The sequence below is a fragment of the Mustela nivalis genome (genome assembly GCF_964662115.1).
Source record: "Mustela nivalis genome assembly, chromosome: 14".
Lineage (NCBI taxonomy): Eukaryota > Metazoa > Chordata > Mammalia > Carnivora > Mustelidae > Mustela > Mustela nivalis.
The window spans coordinates 32,978,730-32,998,371 of NC_139033.1; the positions used below are offsets into that span (position 1 = coordinate 32,978,730).

The 19,642-nt window shown below is 44.0% G+C and overlaps 1 protein-coding gene across 5 annotated transcripts in view; it reads right to left on the minus strand.

The window, feature by feature from the left end:
- Nucleotides 1-19,642, minus strand: part of ZCCHC2 (zinc finger CCHC-type containing 2) — a 67,424-nt gene that overhangs the window by 46,766 nt on the left and 1,016 nt on the right. For all 5 annotated transcript variants that reach the window (XR_014303087.1, XR_014303088.1, XR_014303089.1 and 2 more), the window contains exons 2-3: nt 4,831-4,942; nt 1,787-1,863 (exon numbers count right to left, since the gene is read on the minus strand). Coding sequence is in view for 1 of the 5 variants with exons in the window: in XM_082700169.1 (XP_082556295.1) it covers nt 1,787-1,863; nt 4,831-4,942 (189 nt within the window). In the remaining 4 variants the exon portion in view is untranslated. The remainder of the gene's footprint in view (nt 1-1,786; nt 1,864-4,830; nt 4,943-19,642) is intronic.

Here is a 19,642-nt window from a genome sequence, read left to right on the forward strand (position 1 = left end):
AAAATCCTTTATGGTGGATGGAGCAGGTTTGATGATCTCCCATTTCCAGATGGAGAAACTAAAACTCTAACGGTTCCCTTACTGACGTCTGACCCCAAGGAAGCAGAAGAGCCAGACTGAAATCTGTTATGCCACTTTCCGTCTTGGACACTTTTAATTCAGTGGATTGGATGGCGGCCCACTAATAATGTCTACTTTACAATGATCTGAGCCAAGTGAAACTTACATTATGCAAATACCTCAGTCTTACCAGCTAGTCATACCGTTATTAATCAGACAGTTAATAACAGATAAGAGATTGTATCTACCAACCCTAAAAGCAAATATCCTCATTAACTGGCACATCTTTTAAGTGATTTTTAATTATTCGAACGTTCGCTGAGCAGCTACTTGTGTCAGACACTGTTCTCAGTGAAAGGGACACAGGAGTGGACAAGACAGCCGAAGTCTCTGCTGGCTGCAGTTCAGGGTCTGGTGCATGAGACAGATTACAACAAATGAATAGTTAAGACTTCCCCTCGGGGATCGGGCTCCAGAGAAAATGAACAGGGCGTGGGGCAGGAGCAGGACAGCACATCAGAAAGGTGCCAAGAAAGACCTCACAGGAGGGAGCGTTTGAGCCAGCCTAGGAGTCGAAGGGGTGGAAGCCGTGCCACGGCCTGGGAAAGGCTGTTCCAGGGCTGGGGATGACAAAGGCTTGGAGGAAGAAACAAGCTAAGAGCTCCAGCAACAAACGGAGTACTTGTGTAACTGCCTGAAGAGAGTGCAGTGGCTTGTGCCACAGGTTGTCATCACGTTAAGTGAAATATGTGGAGACAAGGACTTAAAATTTGCAATCTGAGGCTACTCCTCACACGGAGCAGAAGCCAGAGCTCTGACATTCACTCAACAAATGCACTGAGCAAGTCGGACACAGTGGGATGACAAAGGATGAAGAGTCCTGCTCTCCATGAGCTAATAACCTGCTGGAGAGGAAAAACGTCACCCAAACGGAAGACCGGGAAGCTGGTGAAGGAAGGATACCGCGGAATGCACGGAAACACACTCTGCCGGGGCATCAGAAATGACTTCATGAGAAAGGCACAGCTAAAGTTTGGCGAGCAATACCTTTGGGGAAGAACTGAAGTGAGCGAGCACAGAAACGTGGCGTCGGTCCGTTGGGCTTCAAGGCGCTCAGTCCAACCTTGGGAGAAAGGGCTAGACAGTGAAGCCCGAGCAGGGAGGAGGAAGCAGGATGTGGACGAGGAATCCACATGAGAGTCAACAGGCAAAAAGGAGACATGGGGAGGGACAAAGCTGGACTCTACGGTTAACTAGACAGCTGTCTGAAGGACAGAATGACAGGAAAGCAATTAGAGATAAGAAGACAAGGCGACAAAGGCCAGGGAATAAAACCTTCGTGGAGAAAGAAGAGGAAGAGAAAAATACCAGGGAAAACCATGCCAGGAAAAGACAAGGCTCATGATCTCGATTTAAAAAATACTAGAGAAAATGTTTACTTTTACTTTTAAAGATACATCTTACACCTTAAATCGAAGGCTCTTACTTTTTTTTTTTTTAAATAAAATCGTCAAGTAACTTTAATGTGATACAATTAAAAACTTGGCAAACCATGCAGCACATATGAAAACAGGACATTCCCTTAATTAAGACAAACGTATGTATACGTACAGCTTTTTCTTAAATTAGCAAACCTGCTGTAAGTTTTTCCAAAGATCAATTTTCATTTTTCCCGAAAGGTCATTTAACACGGTACATGAGAGCCCGTTGGGGCAGAGGGGCTTACTTTGAACGTGTACTCCCAGTACTTGTCAGCCCTTTTTCTCTGGACTCCTTTCAACATTATCTTCTCAATGTGCACAGCTGAAAGAGAGAAAACACGAGGACTGGTTCCACAGATGCAGGCTTCGGTCACCCAGTCCGACAAGTGCTAAACGACTAAGCTATTTAGCTTCACCTTTACTACTGGTCTTAAATCACGACATAAAACTGAAAAGCGCAGAAGCACAGCATCGTGCTGTTCATCCGTGAATTTTTTCCTATATCCATTAAGCATGCCAAGGACCTCAGCAGTTCTCCGAGCATCCTGTTAAGCACCAATAAATAATAAATAAAATACACCTACAGGAAAGATTATTTTTCTAGAGGACCATCTCCAAAATGTTTGTTATTCCAATTACCGCCGACAGCACTTTATTCAATTTTTCATGCATGGTAGGTATGAACTAGAAAATACCTAATTTGTGTTTAAACTGAAAAAAGAACTATGGGGCGCCTGGGTGGTTCAGTGGGTTAAGGCCTCTGCCTTCAGCTCGGGTTGTGATCCCAGGGTCCTGGGATCGAGCCCTGCGGGGCTCTCTGGCTCAGCAGGGAGCCTGCTTCCCTTCCTCTCTGCCTGCTTGTGATCTCTGTCTGTCAAATAAATAAATGAAGTCTTTAAAAAAAAATAAGTAAACTGAAAAGAGAACTTTCAAATGTAATACATAAAACTGATAAAAATTTCTTTCCAATTGGGAATTTAAAAATTGTTGTTCTCAACAGGACCCTTAATATCATATAATAGTATTATAAATGTAATGTTATTCATGAACTTCACTGTAAAGCTTCACTATAGCAAAATTTTTCACAACTGACTATACACAGTTAAAGTAGTGGTCCTAAATTACATACGTAACTCTGAATTGAACTAGGTAAGATGCCACCTTATTAATGAAGTAAGCAAATGTGCAAATTCCGGAACTACTCATTTAATACCATCTTTCAGGAAGTAAGTGTCTTTACAAATTGAAAACGGCCAGGCTACTAACCGCAATACAGGGATTTGGGGTGGGGGGGAGGCAAGAGCAGCTGTTTCGCAGGGTCTGAATAGAAGAAACAGCATGTAAGCACTAATGAGACTGTAGTCACGAACATGACAAAGGTCATGGGAGTCAGGAGAGGGACTCCACAGACTAGGGTCACTGTTAAATTCAGGGGGCAGGAGATGGTGAAGAAAAGGAAAAGAATTTACTCGGAGAGAAAAAAGTTGAAAGAGATGAAGGAGAATACACAAAGTAACAGAAGCAGACAGAAGAATTAAGACGGTTGTAGACCACGGAGAGTGAGCAATGGGGAAACAGGAAAGGGAAAGGAACAGGCATTTGGGGGAAAGCAGACACTCCTAACAAGATACCACCACCATTATTTTGTGCCAAATTTCCATACATATACAGTGTTTGGTGGCCCGCTTCTAGGAAAAGGTCCCCTCACTGGGCGAGAAATGCTGAGGATGGAAACAAAAGAAAATCTCAAAAGCCAGGTGGGAAGCCTGAAGTCCTCAGATCTGACGCGGTACAACCACGGCGAGTGCGGGGCAAGGAGAGCCGCCGTTTTCTTTCCTGTTAAATTATGTAAAGGACGATGCTATTTAATCACAACCATCCGAACCAATCTACGTTCAGAAAATACAAAGCACCTCTACTTCCGCCAGTCTGTGGGCTAGGCAAGGGTAGGGGACCACTGGGGCATTATGGGGTAAGGGAATGGGGCTAGGTCTTCAGCCTGATCTCTCAGAATCAAGATGAGCAAGACAAGAGTATGGTGAGGGATGGCCAGTAAGCCATCCCTCATAAATCCCTCCGGCCCTCATAAATTAAAACTAAGCAGCAGAGATCACATGCGTTGGTTCAAAACTAAAGAACGTGAGAAAAATCACCGATAGTACCATCTTGTGGGTGTTAGCATTTTGATGCATTTCTTGTTTTTCTATTAAAAAAAAAAAAAAAAGGACCTTCATTGAAGAAGCAAACTCTGCTTCGGGTCACTCGCACGTGCAATGAGTGTGGCTGAAGGAGACGATCAGTCAGGTAGTTCTATAGTTTTGAACAGGCTGGAATAGGTAATTATGTAGACTTTTAAAATACATTAAACATGCATACCTATTTTTCCTCTTGTGAGGAAAAATGCACTACACAAAAAGGACTATTGTTGGTCCTGAGAGGAGACAAAATGATGTTGATTCAAAGCTGCCATAACTGTGTGTGACGCTTACTGCACACACTTCACTGAGCCCAGGCTACCCAGGGGGCGGCTATGTTTTCCATTTCAATTTTCCCCTCAGGTTAACTGACTCCACAAATATTAAGAGAAGTGAATATTTGAGCTCCCTTCTTTTCAGATGGAAATGTCCTTTCAATTCCCCCATCCCAGCCCTCTTGAAATCTGCCTTACTGTAGGAAGCATGGGTTTGTAAGAAATTTCTTCACTTTCTTACAGTGAACTTCCGTAAAATTTCTTTTTTCAGGAAATGCTGAGCACATTCTCCAGATAAAGCACTCAACCAAATACTTTGGGAAAATGTGAAGGTTTCTGCACTCCAAAAGTATGCAACTAGATTTAAGAAAACCAACTGCAAGGCAGAACCAAGTAAACACAAGCCAGGACGGGCCAAGGGTTGAGAAGCAGGAGCCCAGATGCAGATCCGAAAGGTAAGGGACTTGGGCCTGAGCCAAACGTAGGACCTGGAGAATATCTCTACTCCAAAAAAGAGAGAAGAATTAGAGTTAACCAAGGTAACTAGCACTCTGCAACCTTCCCCTGTAGTTTACAAAACACATGCATACCAGGAAGCCTGGGTGACTCCGTCATTAAGCATCTACCTTCGGTTCAGGTCATAATCCCAGGGTCCTGGGATCGAGCCCTGCCAGCATCAGGCTCCCTGCCTGGCATGAAGCCTACTTCTCCCTGTCTTCTCCCTCTCCCACTGCCCCTGCTTGTGTTCCCTCTCTCACTGTGTCTGTCAAATAAATAAATAAAATCCTTAAAAAAACAAAAACAAAAAAACAAGCATACCTTCTCGCTGGGTTCTATGAGGTGCCACAGGAAGTCCATCGTGAGGTATTGGGGCTTGTTCTAGTAAACTGGCCTCATTACTTGGCGTGTAATCACCATGAGCAGAATCGTTCTAGGTGAGAAAGAGGGGCACATGTTAGTCTACTGCACAGTCTAAGAAGAGTCAACTCCACAGAAATAAACGATATTCAAGTCTTATACTTGTAACAGCAATGATTTTAACAGCAACTTTTAGAGCTCAAATAGCTGATTATATGTTACGGGTAGAAAGGTACAAACTGGCATTCATCAGTAAGGAAAAAGAATCAATATATATCTTCATTTCACAGTAATATTCCATCCATTATTTCCTGTCCCAATGTTCTTGGGACATACTGCACATTACGACTTGGGACTTCCCAGTAATGTCAATTCAAACCAAAGTGAACCAGAATCAAAGGAACACAGATAAAGGAGGATATCCTTTATGGTAACACCCCATATACATGAGAATTTTCTTTTTTACATTAATTTCGCAATTTCTATTCACTACTTGATTTTAGTGATGGTCTAAAAGATGCTTTGGTAGGAAAAAGTTTTACAAAATGTTATCATCAGTATCTGCCAAATCTTTTCGAACAAGAATGAGTATGGCCAGTGGGTTTACCATTAGTCACAGTAGCCACCTAACAGCGTCTGGGCCCTAAATCTGAGTTTGCTCAGCCAATCACTATCCTCAGTGAGCTGGAGGAAGTTTTACTTCTGAGAGAACTGCTGCCTGGAGTCAGGAAGGGCCTGCTTATCTCACCCACGGCTCTCCAGAACCAAAGCAGTGCATATATTATTCCTACAACACACTGATTAAGCCAAAAAAATAAAACAGCCTTACAACTCTTTATCACAATGTACACCTTACACCTTCACATTCAGAATCTCAAAATACTACTCAGAACAAACCACCCCAGTTTTAACAGACAATTACAATTTGACAAACGTGCAATAATATACATTAATTTTTTAAAATTGTGCCAATTTAGAAATGAAGCAAACACAAGACGCATCACTTCCCTAGAATCCTCATTTAAAATATTTTGTTCTGCCATCTTAAAAATATTTTGTTCACGCATGCTGGCCTGACAGCAGGTATAAGCTGCACGTTGACAGCTCTATTTCTGGGAAGAAAGCATCCTATTAGACACTCCTGGGAGCTAAGCTTCAGCCTTATATATAGCCTGTCTTCCTGTAGAAACCCAAGGAAATAAGCATTTGTCTACACAGAACCACTTAATAAGAAGGACAGCACAGCTCTCTTCATCAACATCCAACTTCCAAATCATTTTGCATGATGGCATTCAACAATTTTCAGTATTAATGATTTTAAAAAGGTAGACCGCAAGAATCCTTCTAGCAACAACAAACTTATCTGTTTCCTAATCTAGATCATATAATCAATGACAAAGTCATAAAACAGCACTGGCCTAACACTGCTGTAAAAACTTCAAAAAAATCAATGTAAGTAAGCACTGTACTCCTCTCAAATACTTGTGTTCACTGGAAGTTTAGTTGAGTAAGTCAACCATTTTTTTATAGAATATTTTTCTTTTTTTTTTTTTAAAGATTTTATTTATTTATTTGACAGAGAGAGATCACAAGCAGGCAGAGAGGCAGGTGGAGAGAGAGGAGGAAGCAGGCTCCCTCCTGAGCAGAGAGCCCGATGTGGGGCTCGATCCCAGGACCCTGAGATCATGACCTGAGCTGAAGGCAGCGGCTTAACCCACTGAGCCACCCAGGCACCCCTATAGAATATTTTTCTACACTGCTCATTTGTGATTCATAAATTAAAAATAACACTTTCAAATAGAAATGCAAAATCCGCCAAAAAAAACAACAAACAAACAAACAAACCAGATAGTTTTCATCAGGGAAACACAAATCAAAATCACACTGAGATACCGCTTCGCACCCATTAAGATGGCTGTTCTCCAAAAAACACAGAACACGACGATGACTGGTGAGGATGTGGAGGAACTGGAACCTTCGTGCACCCCCACCCCGGAGGAAGGGAAAATAGAGCAGCCCCGGCGGAGGCAGAGCAGCAGTCCCTGAGACACTGAGTTACCACGTGGTCCTGCGATGCTGCTCCCAGGTGGAGAAAAGCAAGGGACGTGAACAAGTCATTTTTTCATGGCAGCATCACTCCCAACAGCCAAAAGGTAGAAACTCAAATGTCTACCACTGAGCGAACAGATAAACGGGATGTGGCTTGTGTACACAACTGAGTGGGACTCAGCCTACAGAAGGAATAAAACTCGAATACATATTAAAATGTAGATGAGTCCCGAGGACGTGGTGCTAAGTGACATAAGCCTGGCACAAAAGCACAAAGTATTATCCCACTCCCATGAGGTACCCAGAACGGTCCCTGTCACTGACAGGAAGCGGAACAGTGGCTACCGGTGCGGGGCTGGGGCGCAGAGGAGAATTTGCTTCATGGATGTAGAGGGTCAGTCTGGGATAAAAGAAAAGTCCTGGAAATGGATGATGGCGATGGTTGCACAAGAATGTGAATGTACTGAATGCTACTGTACTATACACTTAAAAAGGTGTGAAAATGGCACATTTTATGTTATACATTTTATAACAAAAAATAAAAATTTTTAAAAATAATTTTATTATGCTGCCTCCACAAATATTACACTGAAGCAACCATGAGAAAGTAGTCCGCTTCACAGTCAAAATCAAATTTTTAAAGTCTGAAGTTATACTTTTTAACAGCCAGGAAACGGTCTCCTATTTAATAACCTAGGGAGAAAAATGAAGTTCGAGAGTCTTTCCAAGGACCTAAGTTCATCAACCCATGAAAAAAACCTACTACTTAAGTTTTCTTCCACCCTACATCTCAGCATGCTTCAATGCTATAAAATTATTTAAACCAAGTTCAGAAACTATGTATAAAATTCGCAATTTTATCACTTTAGTAAAAATTTAATCTAACGCCTTTGTGAGTCTCAGAGGTCAGAATCAAGTTTAGGAGTCCCAACAGCGAATGGCTCTCTGTTCTGCTGTCTCCCCTTTCCACATGTCAAATATGCTTCCTTTACTCTCAGTAGGGGGAAGGGTGTCATAAAAGTTGAGAAGCACTGGTTTATGGAATCTTCCAGAGAGACGTTACGCTCCCTTTCTCTATTAAGTTCAGATTCCAGGAAAATGCACTATAGAAGACATGCCAGAACTGGCATTTTACAAAGACTAGTTAAAGAGTCAGGAACAAGGGAAAAGTAGCGAATCTTTCTCTGCTTGGATTAAAAAATGAAATTTAAAAATCTAAGCCTATAAAATATATGCACAGGAACACACAAAAAAAACATGAGAATGTGTGTGCTCTCCCTCCCCCTTTCTGTAAGTCATCTGAGGAAAGCGTTTTCTGTGCTAAGGTGAGCCTTAAGAGCCTTAAGAGCTCCTGGTTAGCACAAATCTACGTCAGGTAACACGGCAGGCTGGACAGTTCATTCATTCCAGAGATTACTCCAATTTAACTTTTATACATGTATATCCAACACAATTACAGACTTGAGATTTCACCAGTGTGAGGAAAGCCTAAAATAGTCAGTTGCCTGGACAGTCCAAAAGAGACTCTTCTGGGGCGCCTGGGTGGCTCAGTGGGTTAAGCCTCTGCCTTCCGCTCAGGTCATGGTCTCAGGGTCCTGGGATCAAGCCCCGAGCCCCGCATTGGGCTCTCTGCTCAGCGGGGAGCCTGCTTCCCTTCCTCTCTCTCTGCCTGCCTCTCTGCCTACTGGTGATCTCTCTGTCAAATAAATAAAATCTTAAAAACAAAACAAAACAAGAGTCTTCTAACATATCATGGAGAATAAAGGTCACAGTGATCTCCTTTTATTTTAACAAAGGTCAAGCTGTAGATGGAGTTTATTTTAGCTCATCTAACAGTGTTCTGCATGCTTCCTCTTGTCCTTTGATGCAGACTAAATTTAAAAACACCAGGGCATTCTCTATTAAAAAATAAAGAAATTCAGAATTTTATAGCTTTTTTTTTTAAATGGACTAAATTCTTCAGAAGTTTTTTTTACACTCATCAAGTGAGACTTGATGATGATTAGTATCTAACCACAAAATCTTATTAAGTTTCTGTGGTAAATTAAATAGAGCTAAAAATACTTTGATGGCCCTCCCACTGAAAGGTGGATCTAACCCCCCAGCCGGTGGGTCTCAGCTGGCTTTCCCAGACATGCCTGACCCACAGACTGTGAGGGAAGGAACATTCGGGACTGCCGGGGGCAAGTCCCCAGAAGCCCTGGGGCCTGAGCACCGTCCCCCCACCCCAGCCACCCCCTACATAGTGCACTTGCCCTGAGGAGGCCGCACTGGCGAGGGTGGGGGGAAGCTCTAGGTCCCAGCCACCATCTCCAGACACCCCGCAACCAAGACAAGCCTCCCTCACTCTTCATCGCCCGTGTACACCCCTGGCCCATGGAACTCTGGGAGATAATAATAAAATGGGTCTGGGTTAAGCCCAGACCAAGTCTGGGTATAACTTGTTACACAGCTATAGGTTTGTTTGTTTTAAGATTTTATTTATTTGACAGAGAGAGACCACAAGCAGGCAGAGAGGCAGGGAGAGGGGGAAGCAGGCTCCCTGCTGAGCAGAGAGCCTGAGACGGGGCTCGATCCCAGGACCCTGAGACCATGACCTGAGCCGAGGGCAGAAGCTCAACCCATTGAGCCACCCAGGCGCCCCTACATAGTCATAGATTTTAAATTCTCTTCTCTCCATCACCAGGTCCCAACTAAAGCATGTTATTATTTAAGAAGGATTCATAGAAAGCCTTACTTTGAATGTGAGAAAACGATTCGTTACAAGAAACATGTCCTGAGATGTCCAATTCCGTGGAAGAAGAGGGAAGGCACCAGGGAGAAGGGAAGAGTTCCTTGCTGCCTCTCCAAGAGGCTGCTGAGAAGGGCCAGGCATTTGCCTCATTTCTACTCAACCCACGGTAACACCTGGTGTCACCTTTCAGCAACTGAGGAAGGGCAAATGCTGTGCGGGAAGCGGCAGGACCGGTAAGCAGCGCAGGAGAGCCCCGCTGCCAGCACCTGCCGCGCCACAGCTCAGGGGCTGGGGGACAGCACCATGCGAGTTTCTGCTGGGATCGGGGCTCACCTCGCTTGTAACTTCTTGTTTCTTCTGGCTAGAGGGTGTAGACGAATGTGGCAGAACGGACCATAAAGCAGGGGTCAATGCACCCTAGCCACTGAATGGGGGGGGGGCCAAAGTTCGTCGTACCCATGTGTCCTCTCTGCCACTGGAGCCCCCAGACCCGCCGTGGCTACTGCGACTGGATGGCAGCTGGGCGGGTGGAACGAGAGGGGGAGGGAAGCAGAACTTTCTAGGGATTCTGGAGAGCTCCGGGAATGTATTACGAATTTTAAAACCATTCAAATTGTTGACGTCACTGTCTTGTCCAGCGAGCTGAACTAGGAGGATCTGCAGTTAGCAAGAATGCTGACAGGAAAGCCTACAGCGGAGCAGGAGGACCGCAGCTTCCATCCCAGAAAAATGTCGCTGGCCTTGAGGTTTTCCTTGCAAAACTCCCATCATGTTTCTGCTTTCAGTGCCAACAGCGCAGTCTCTAGTAGGCGCCTGCGGCTCACAGGTGGATGGGGGAGGACTATAAACTTAGACCACAAACTGCGAAAGTATGGAAGGCAGGGCTGGGGGAGGGGGACAGCCTCCCGTCCTAAACCGAAGCTGGGATCCCTCCACCACCCTCAGACCCAGCATCTGCATTTACCAACCAAGCTTCTGCTTCCCTACTACAGAAGGGAAAAGATCTCCTCTTGTTCCCTCAAACTAGGAGGCTAAACCAGGAACAGCAACATCCCCTGGGCTAGGACCCCCCAAACCTTTAAATCCCACTTTACCAGATGTTTCAGGGGAGGTGAACAGAACACACCCCGTTCACAATCCAGCAGCTCCAGCGAATTACACCTGCCAGCTGCCCTTGCCTTCTCTGGCCAATCCAGAGGAGATGAGGGAGGAGGCTCAAAGGGTCCTGGAAGGAAGCGAGACCGGGGCTCAGAAGTCTGACCGCCCGCGGCACTGCGGGCCCTCCAGCTCCGGCAGCAGAGCCCCAGCCTTCGGCGCCAGCGGGGAAACGTTCCTGGAGCCATGCAGACATGCAAGCTTACTGTGTTTAAAATGGATCTTTGACAGTGACTAATGGATAGGTTGGTAAACAGGACAGTGCAGAGAAATGCTGTATGAGGACTTGCATTTAATGCCACCTGTTAGAACTGGCACTATCCCCAAACAAGCCCACCCAAGACCGCTCTCTTCATCAGGTAACCTCCCCTAAGCTTGATGGCCTCTCTCTCAAGTAGCTCCAAACACACACGACGCTGTTCGTGGTGGCTTCTAGGACCACCACCAAATCACAGTCATGTGACACCCTCCCTTCATGAAAAATAACATGCTGGGGGAAAGTTAGGTTTCCTTAGATATTCCTAACAAGAACGTAAAAATCCCCCATTCTTAGACTGCAGATGGCTCACTTCAGGGAGCAGTTTTTAACTTTCTGATCCTAAGCAGGATACTGGGTCAGCTGGGCATCGGACTCCTCCACTCCTCAAAAGAATCACAGATTGGAGATCAACACCAGGCAACTACAAACAACTACTTAAGGAAGAGGTTGGCCTACGATTTAGGAGTTCTTCATCCTATCAAAGCACCATCCACAGGTCTGCCCAACTTATGCATGCCCCACACACAAAAAGCTTAACTTGGACTATAAATGGCCTGATTTTGGAATAATAACTAATAAATACAATTACTGACCATTCACCTATTGAAGATTCAGTTCAAATCTATACTGCTCCACGCTTTTACCTAAAGCAGTAACTCCCTTTATTATTTCCAGAACAGTTGTGCCTGTACTACAGAGCTGCAAAGACTGTTATAAAGTAGCCGAGAAGCATAATTCATACAAAGCAAAAAAATCACTTCCTGATGTACTTTGTCTTAAAGCAATTTATCATACTGGTATTTTTCAGAGCCATATCAAAAAAGCCTAAGCATAAGAAATTTTGAGTGAGCTTTTAGGATATACACATTGTTGACAAAAAAGAAAAAAGAAAAAAAAAAGAAACATGAAGCCTAAGTCTTTGTGGAACTTAAAATTTAGGAGGAAGGTCAATTTTATAAGTTAAGGCTATTTCAAAGTAAAGTTTAAAAAAAAAAAAAAAAAACAGGAAAAAAAGTCACAGAAGTACCAAAATTACAGCAGAGAATACACACACTGCTGGCCTTCAGAGGCAGCAAAGAATCTTATGAGAAGACAGCCACAGGGACAATTCCAGCAAACATCACGCGGGCGCTCTGAATGGAAGATGGGATGTGTGAAGAAAGTGGGAGACAGAGCTTTTAAGACCAAAGACTTACTAGAGGCCAGGTTCCCTCAGTCAATGCAAAGTATGTGATGCGATTCAACACTGCTTTAGGAAGACATATCTGGCAGTGGTATCCAACAGGGAAGAGGTGGAAAGGCTGAAAACAGCAGAATCCGTGCTGAATAAAGTCCAGGAAGAAAACGGCACAGCAAGGATGAGGGGACGAGAGGATTAAGGTTATCAAACCAATCAGAGTGATTAGGAGTTTAATGGTACCACGGAGAGAATTGGATTAGCCTGGAAGAGTTTGGGTTATTTTTTTCCTAAATCAATGATTCATGCCTTTCCTACACATCACACATAAAGGGACAGTGGATGTGGCAGAAAGACACACGACCAGTGCACCCACACAGATTTTCAATTTCACTGCAACCTGTTGGCAACCCACTCCTTTCCTGTCTGTCAAGGCCCTCTGTGACCCAACCCCTACCAGCCCTTCCTACTCTGGCATTTCTGTTCATCCACTGCAACCCGACTGTGCTAGTCCCTCTTCGGACACTGGACAGATCCACGGGTATGTACCTCTTACGCTTGTTTACCGGCATTTTCATACATGCGACCGGGGTCATCTTCCCGGCAGTTACAGGCAAGGAACGCGGATGCTACCCAATTTCTGACTGAGCAGCCGGGAACTTGTAAAGACAAAACAACTTGCCAAAGTGACCTGTTTAAAACCTGTATGTGACCTCAAGTAAGTTAATTCTTGAAGAAGCATGAGACATTTTGAACGAGCCAAGACACTGAGAAAGGAATTAAAGGCCAAAGGTTCCCTGCGGCACAGGAAGGACAGGAGGGAAATGTCCTACCAAGGGCCCAGGAGTCTTGCCACGTGTAACAGCAACACGCAACGAGGCACTTCCCTTCTAGAGTGGCTGTTTACACAGGCGGCGAGAAGCAGGCTCTGCCACAAAGCCTTCTCTGTGAGGAAGGGGAGTGCTGCTCCACAGTCCTCAGTGATGAAAAAGTCAATAAATAAGCTCGGTTGGCTTCGAGGCTAGCGCATGTCATTTCTGCCTCTGTCTTTAATAAAAAAATTTTTTTAAAAACTTTAGCTTAATATTTCTCAAGAAAAGAAAAAATAATAATTTTAAAAATAGTCAATTTAGTAGCTTCTATTTTAAAAAGCATAAAATGTTCCTTTATTGTGCATGGATTGCAGGCCGTGCTTTGAAGTAACTAAAAATTATGTAATCTAACAAAAAGGCAAAACAGCTTTAAATTATAGGATAGTTTCCTGACTAAATGAGAAAACTGGATAAAGATTTAAAGTAGATTATGGTTGCATGGGAGTTAATGATTATCCAAAATCAGAATATGTATGTTCCCCATTTCTATCCCTGAACTCACTATGGAGAAAATACATATTTTAATAATTTGTGACCCAGAGAAATGCTTCCTTTGGTTTTCTTCTATCTGTGGCATACCAGATCTTTACAATGTAAATATTAAAAATAAATGCCTCAGGGGTGCCTGGCTGGCTAACGGTCCAATAACTGATTTGGGTTCAGGTCATAATCTCAACTCAGGTCATGATCTCAGGGTCATGGGATTGAGCCTGGACTTGGATTCGGAGCTCAGCACAGAATATGCGAAAGATTCCCTCCCTCTCCCTCTGCTTCCCCCCATGCTTTCTCAAATAGATAAATTTTAAAAAGTTAAAAATAACTGCCCCAAATAAATGCCTCAAACACTACCTTTACAATTACCCATCCTTCCTGAATGCCAATCAATTTAGAGGAATGGTAATAGAGAACAATACGGAGAATACTATGTAAATGGGAAGAAAAAAACGAAAGCCCATTCCTGAATACAACTGATAAAACAATGCAGAAGGCTCCATCTTAGTGGAAAAGAAAAGTGCACTGAGCATCATTCTCAATAGAAGATTTGTACTCAAGACAGTATGTTATTTTACATGTTATCTCATTAATTCAATTACCACAACCTCAAAAGAAAGTTATTAATGCCATTTCACAGATAAGATTGAGGCTCAGGAACTTAAATAGCGTGGCTACTGTCACAGAGGGAATGGCAGAGCAGGAATGGAAGCCGAGTCTACTGCTAAACAGGCAATCACTCAAGGCCTCTGGTCACCTCTGCAGCATACTTCCTGTCCTCTCTCCCACAAAAAAAAATAAAAGGTAGTACAAACGGTACAAAAGTGTACAAAAGGTGTGTATGTGTGTGTGTGTATAAATATGTATCATACTAGTTAACATGCGGGAAAGTAGTTTCCTCCTCTCCCTTTCAACCACCCCCTCCTCCTATTGTGGGTCAAGCTTTCCTTGAGTTCTTGCCTGAGTAAAATCTCTGTACAGAAAAACAGAAGTACTTGGAGAAGGATACCAGTAGCTCCCATTTGCTACTAAAATAATCACTAACTCTCATATTCTAAAAGCCTCTTCCAGGAAAACGGCCTTTATTAACTGAACTGCTCTTATATTTTACTGCAGCCAAACCAATCTAAAATTTCCCACAAAAGATACAGCTGGAGAGCGCCTGGGTGGCTCAGTGGGTTAAAACCTCTGCCTTCAGCACAGGTCATGATCCCAGGGTCGTGCCCCACATCGGGCTCTCTGCTCAGCAGGGAGCCTGCTCTCGCGCACGCGCTCTTCTCTCTCTCTCTCTCTCTCTCTCTCTCTCTCTCTCTCTCTCGGCCTGCTTCTCTGCCTACTTGTGACCTCTGTCAAATAAATAAAGTCTTAAAAAAAAAAAGATACGGCTGGTTCTGTCTCCCACTGGTAATTTGTGAGATGCTATTCCCATTCCTCTTACCAGCACCTTCCAAACAAGACTAAACTTTTACTTATAATTGCTAACATTTAGCGAAGATCACGTGCCAGACATTACTCTACAAGTACTCATTCATTTGATCCTAACAATCTCACATAAGCACTGTTATTATCCCCCTACCGTAGGAGGGAGGAAAGACTTCTCCACGCCTACGGCTCCAGTGCTGCTATTCAGTTTAAAATCTCCCAGTGGTGGCCAACAATTAAATAAAGGTATTTCTCGTCTGGGAGTTTAGAGTCATTCTTCTTGAAAAATCACTTTTAGAAAACATCTTTTTAGTGCCTGATGGCAGGAATCCTGACCACTGACATCTCGCCTCTCGTTTTCAGTCATACTTGCACTAGGATTAGTGTTGCCACATACACATTCAAGTTCTCTTACAGTAGGAGCATTTGTGTTAACACTCTTTTTTTTTCCAGGCCCCAACACTACCAGTGCATTTTCTGTCCTATCAGAATGACTTGCGATACTTACTCTGTCAAGTACCGTATTAATTAACCTAAGCTATAAGAAAGTAACAATTTTTTGAGTTCTCTTCATTGATTTTTGTAAGACACAGGACCACTTAATTTTTCTGAGTTCAGGTATGTTTTGTGAATTCAAACAACACTAAATACTATCTACCACACTAAATACTATCTGAAGTTTTCAGTTTCTGTTTTATTCAAGATATTTGCCAAGCAACTATGTTTTGAGGAAGGATACTGAAAACACAATCTCCAGAGAAACACCACCACACAAACAATATTAACTACTAACCGGCTACTATGATAGTCTATGCATTTTATGCTTTTTTTTTCCAGCCTTTGTGTTGCTAATGGAGGGTTAAGTCCCCAAAATTAGAACATCCATTTTCAGAAGCAGTTAGGAGAGTCTTTTAAGCATGCAAAGATAGTAAGCTTGGCTCTTCTCTTTTCAATGAAACACCAACAAAACTACATCTTTTAAAATGCTTATGCGTGGGGCTCCTGGGTGGCTCAGTGGGTTAAAGCCTCTGCCTTTGGCTCAAGTCATGATCCCAGGATCTTGGGATGGAGCCCGAATAGGGTTCCCTACTCAGCAGGGAGCCTGCTTCCTCCTCTCTCTCTCTGCCTGCTTCTCCACCTACTTGTGATCTCTGTCAAACAAATCTTAAAAAAAAAAAAAAAAAAAAACTTATGCAGTTTTTTGTCACTATTGCTAACAGGCCATTTACAGTTTGGGTTCCTAATAAGAGACCCCTTTTAAAACCAATTTTTTTTCAGCTAGGCTATATAGGCAATCTGTAACTTTATCAACACAACAAACTACATCAATCACACACATTTCCCAGGACACTGCTAATGTATACTGCATGCTGAATTTTATATAAGTGATGGCAGTCCACAGGAGTTAAAGAAGATGAACTTTATGCACAAGTATCCTAAAAGCAATATTTAAGTTGTAATCTAATGTAACATTTTCCAAATCACATTTTTTAAAAAGCTCGAGAATATTACTTTTCAATGTAAAAATCTACTTGAATCTTCCTTTAGTTTTCGAAAATGACCCAATTTGTATATTCTAGCAGTAAGCTTGTGGACTTGTCCCCTCAAGTATCAGTTATTATGGTAAACATGGTAGGTCACTAAACAGCTGCTGGGACTGGTCAACTTGAAAGCATATAATTAACATAAAATTCGTGTTAAAACACAAGTTGCTTTTTTTTTTTTTTTTAAGATTTACTTATTTATTTGTCAGAGAGAGAGAGAGAAAAACGTTACTAGTTTTTCACAGAAAACTTCAAAAGAGAAGCTGCTCCATATTAAGTATTGAATACGAGTCTTGAAAGCCAGAAACTCTAATAGGGGCTTTTATTCTAATGGAAAAATAAATCAGTTTCACTTTATGCGTCTAGTATGGACGAAAAGTGGACGAAAGTGGTGAAAAATAGAATGATTCCCAGCCGAAAGTTACACACACGTGTCTAGAAGGTTACTTCCGGGGCAATAAAAGTCTGCCCCACGAGCTCCCCCCTGCCATTCTCAGAGCGCACCATCCACGTGGTTCTCAGCTCTGCCCCGCGCAGGGGCCTATCGCCCGCAGAGACCGAAGGGAGCCCCGGGGAGGTGCGGCCCCGCCCCAGCCCGCCCTCCCAGGGGCGGAACCGGCGCGCCAGTCACGTGGACGGCGGCAGCCGCCATCTTGCTGGGAGGGGGAGGGGAGGAGCCCCGAGGGACGGGTCCCCAAACGCGTCGGCCTGTCCGCGGCGGCGCGTGACCGGGGGAAGGGGGGGGAACCTCCGACGCGCCACCGCGCATCCCCGCTAGGGACGTGCCAGACTCGGGCACCCCCCTGCAGACTCGGAGGTGGGCCCTGCCCCACCGGGAGCGTCCCAGCGGCGCAAGGCCGAGCATCAGCGGTCTGGGCTGCGGCAAATCGAGATGCAAATCCTTCCACCCCCATCAGCTGCCTTTGGAATGACAGCTTGGGAGCAACAAGATCGGCGGAAATGTCTTCAAGGCCAGAACTAGCCACAGCTGAGGACCTCAAAGTCCAGGCTAACAAGCAGAAAGTGCGGGGTCAGAACCATTTAATGAGACGTGAATGACTTGTTACGGTAACCTAAGCTACCGGAGGAAAAAGTTCATCACGCCACCAGTATCTAAAAATAGCCTTCAGCGTCACCTGTAGTACGTGTATGCCGTATGATTTATTCTCCTACTTCAACGGATGGCCCCAGCACAGGGCACTGCCTGAGAAGTAACGATGTGCTGAAATTAATGGCAGGATGCCCAACCTCACTTTGCCCAGCACTCGCCGATAGCCAGAAAAGGCCACACACTGCAGTCCTGATGAAAATCTCATTACTATAGTGTACACGCATATTTCTCTTTCTCTAGTCGCCTTCCGACCCTCTCATTACAAGCAAAATTTAATGGAGAAAAAAAAAAAAAGACTCCTAGCAGTTAAAATCAGAAATCGGTTATCGTTGGAATGATATGAATGGAATAAAACTGTTCCACTATGACATTTTCATATACCTACAATCTAAGATCACCTTTACACTATATAATTTTTTAAAAAAGATACAAGTATTCCTCCTGATTTCAGGCTCTCTTCTCCAAATATAAGTGGCTTATAGGACTTTTCTGCAATTATTTCAGTGACTAGGCTAAGAGTGGGAAAGGGCTTTTACCAACAGTATACACAGCTGCAAATTGGTAGTAAATAGACACTAGAAGACAAAATTTGAAGCTCACCAAAATACTGGATACTAGCATTACTACACTAGAGTCTGATACAATATGCCCTAAAATGTGAGTCACTTCACAGAAGCCTCGTTTTTAAAAGGAGGATCTCAGCCTAGATTATCCCTAAATCCCTTCCAGCCCCCAAATTCCTGGATTCAATAGAACTGAGCCCACAAGGCCGTTAGAGAAATACAATGCCCAGTTTTAGTTCTAGAGTATTGAATGACAGCAATACATAAGTTGAATTAACTTTCAAGAAAGGAAACAGAAAAAAATCCCCCTTTCCAATACATCACTCCTGGAGATCACCTAAGTTGAAAAGTATGACAACCAAATTACTACCTTTTAAATGACTGTAAACCACGAAAATAAACCTATTGTACCTAATTTTTTATTCTAACTGAAACCTGCTCTCCTCTCCTCCATTAAATTATTACGATCAAGGACTTTATATTGGGCCTAGATTACTATTAAACTGCTTTCACGGCTCTATAAAATTTCCCCTTAATGTTTGAGACTAGTGACTCATCTGAATTCTCGTCTACACTATCGTGTTTAACAACTTTTAGAAAATAACATGTATGCGTACATTAAAGACCCAGCAAATATCCCCCGATTTAAATCTGTAAGCAAGACTCAAGTCCGACAGAAAATAAGTTATGCCAGAGGTAAAAGGTGTAAGCAGCCCGCTCTAGGAGAGGTTTCTTGACCCAGACAAGAAACCTGCGCTACGGCTCCTCTAGTTTTTGAGTCAATTCGCAGCTCTCCATATCAAGCTTTTTCTGGGAACACCAAGTTAGCAACAAGAGCCAAAAGCCCTACGACCCCTTTCAAAAAAACTCAGGCATTCACTGAGCAAAAAGAGCCCCTTTGTGCTGAAGACAAGGGCAGCTCGCCGAGAGCGCACCTTTGGAAACACCTCAGCGAGGGGACAAGGCAGAGCTTCGAAACAGCAACCAGAGCGCCAGATGGCGAGAAAGAGAAGGCGCTGCCCGGGGCTAGACTGAGGCTAACACAGCCACCCCCAGCGCTTCGCCTTTCCAACCACCTGGGGCGGGAGATGCTCTAAGCCAAAAACGTCCTAAGACCCTTCCTCCAAGAGGGGGTCCAGGCTGAGAGCTCCATGTTTTCCGTGGCAACTCCGGCACGGAAGAGACTTCTAGAGCATTCTGTTATGGCGGGTGCCTGAGTGTGCATGGGTGGGGGTGGGGGGGTGGGGGTGGGAGAGTGGAACTGAACCGCCCAGCAGAACGAAAATTAGTATTACGGGGCCGGGAGCCGTGGGGTAGGGATTCCGAGCCACCTGCGCTGGGCCAGGCTCGGCCAGGCGGCGTCCGAAAGCCAGGCCGGGGAGGCCGCCGGGGCGG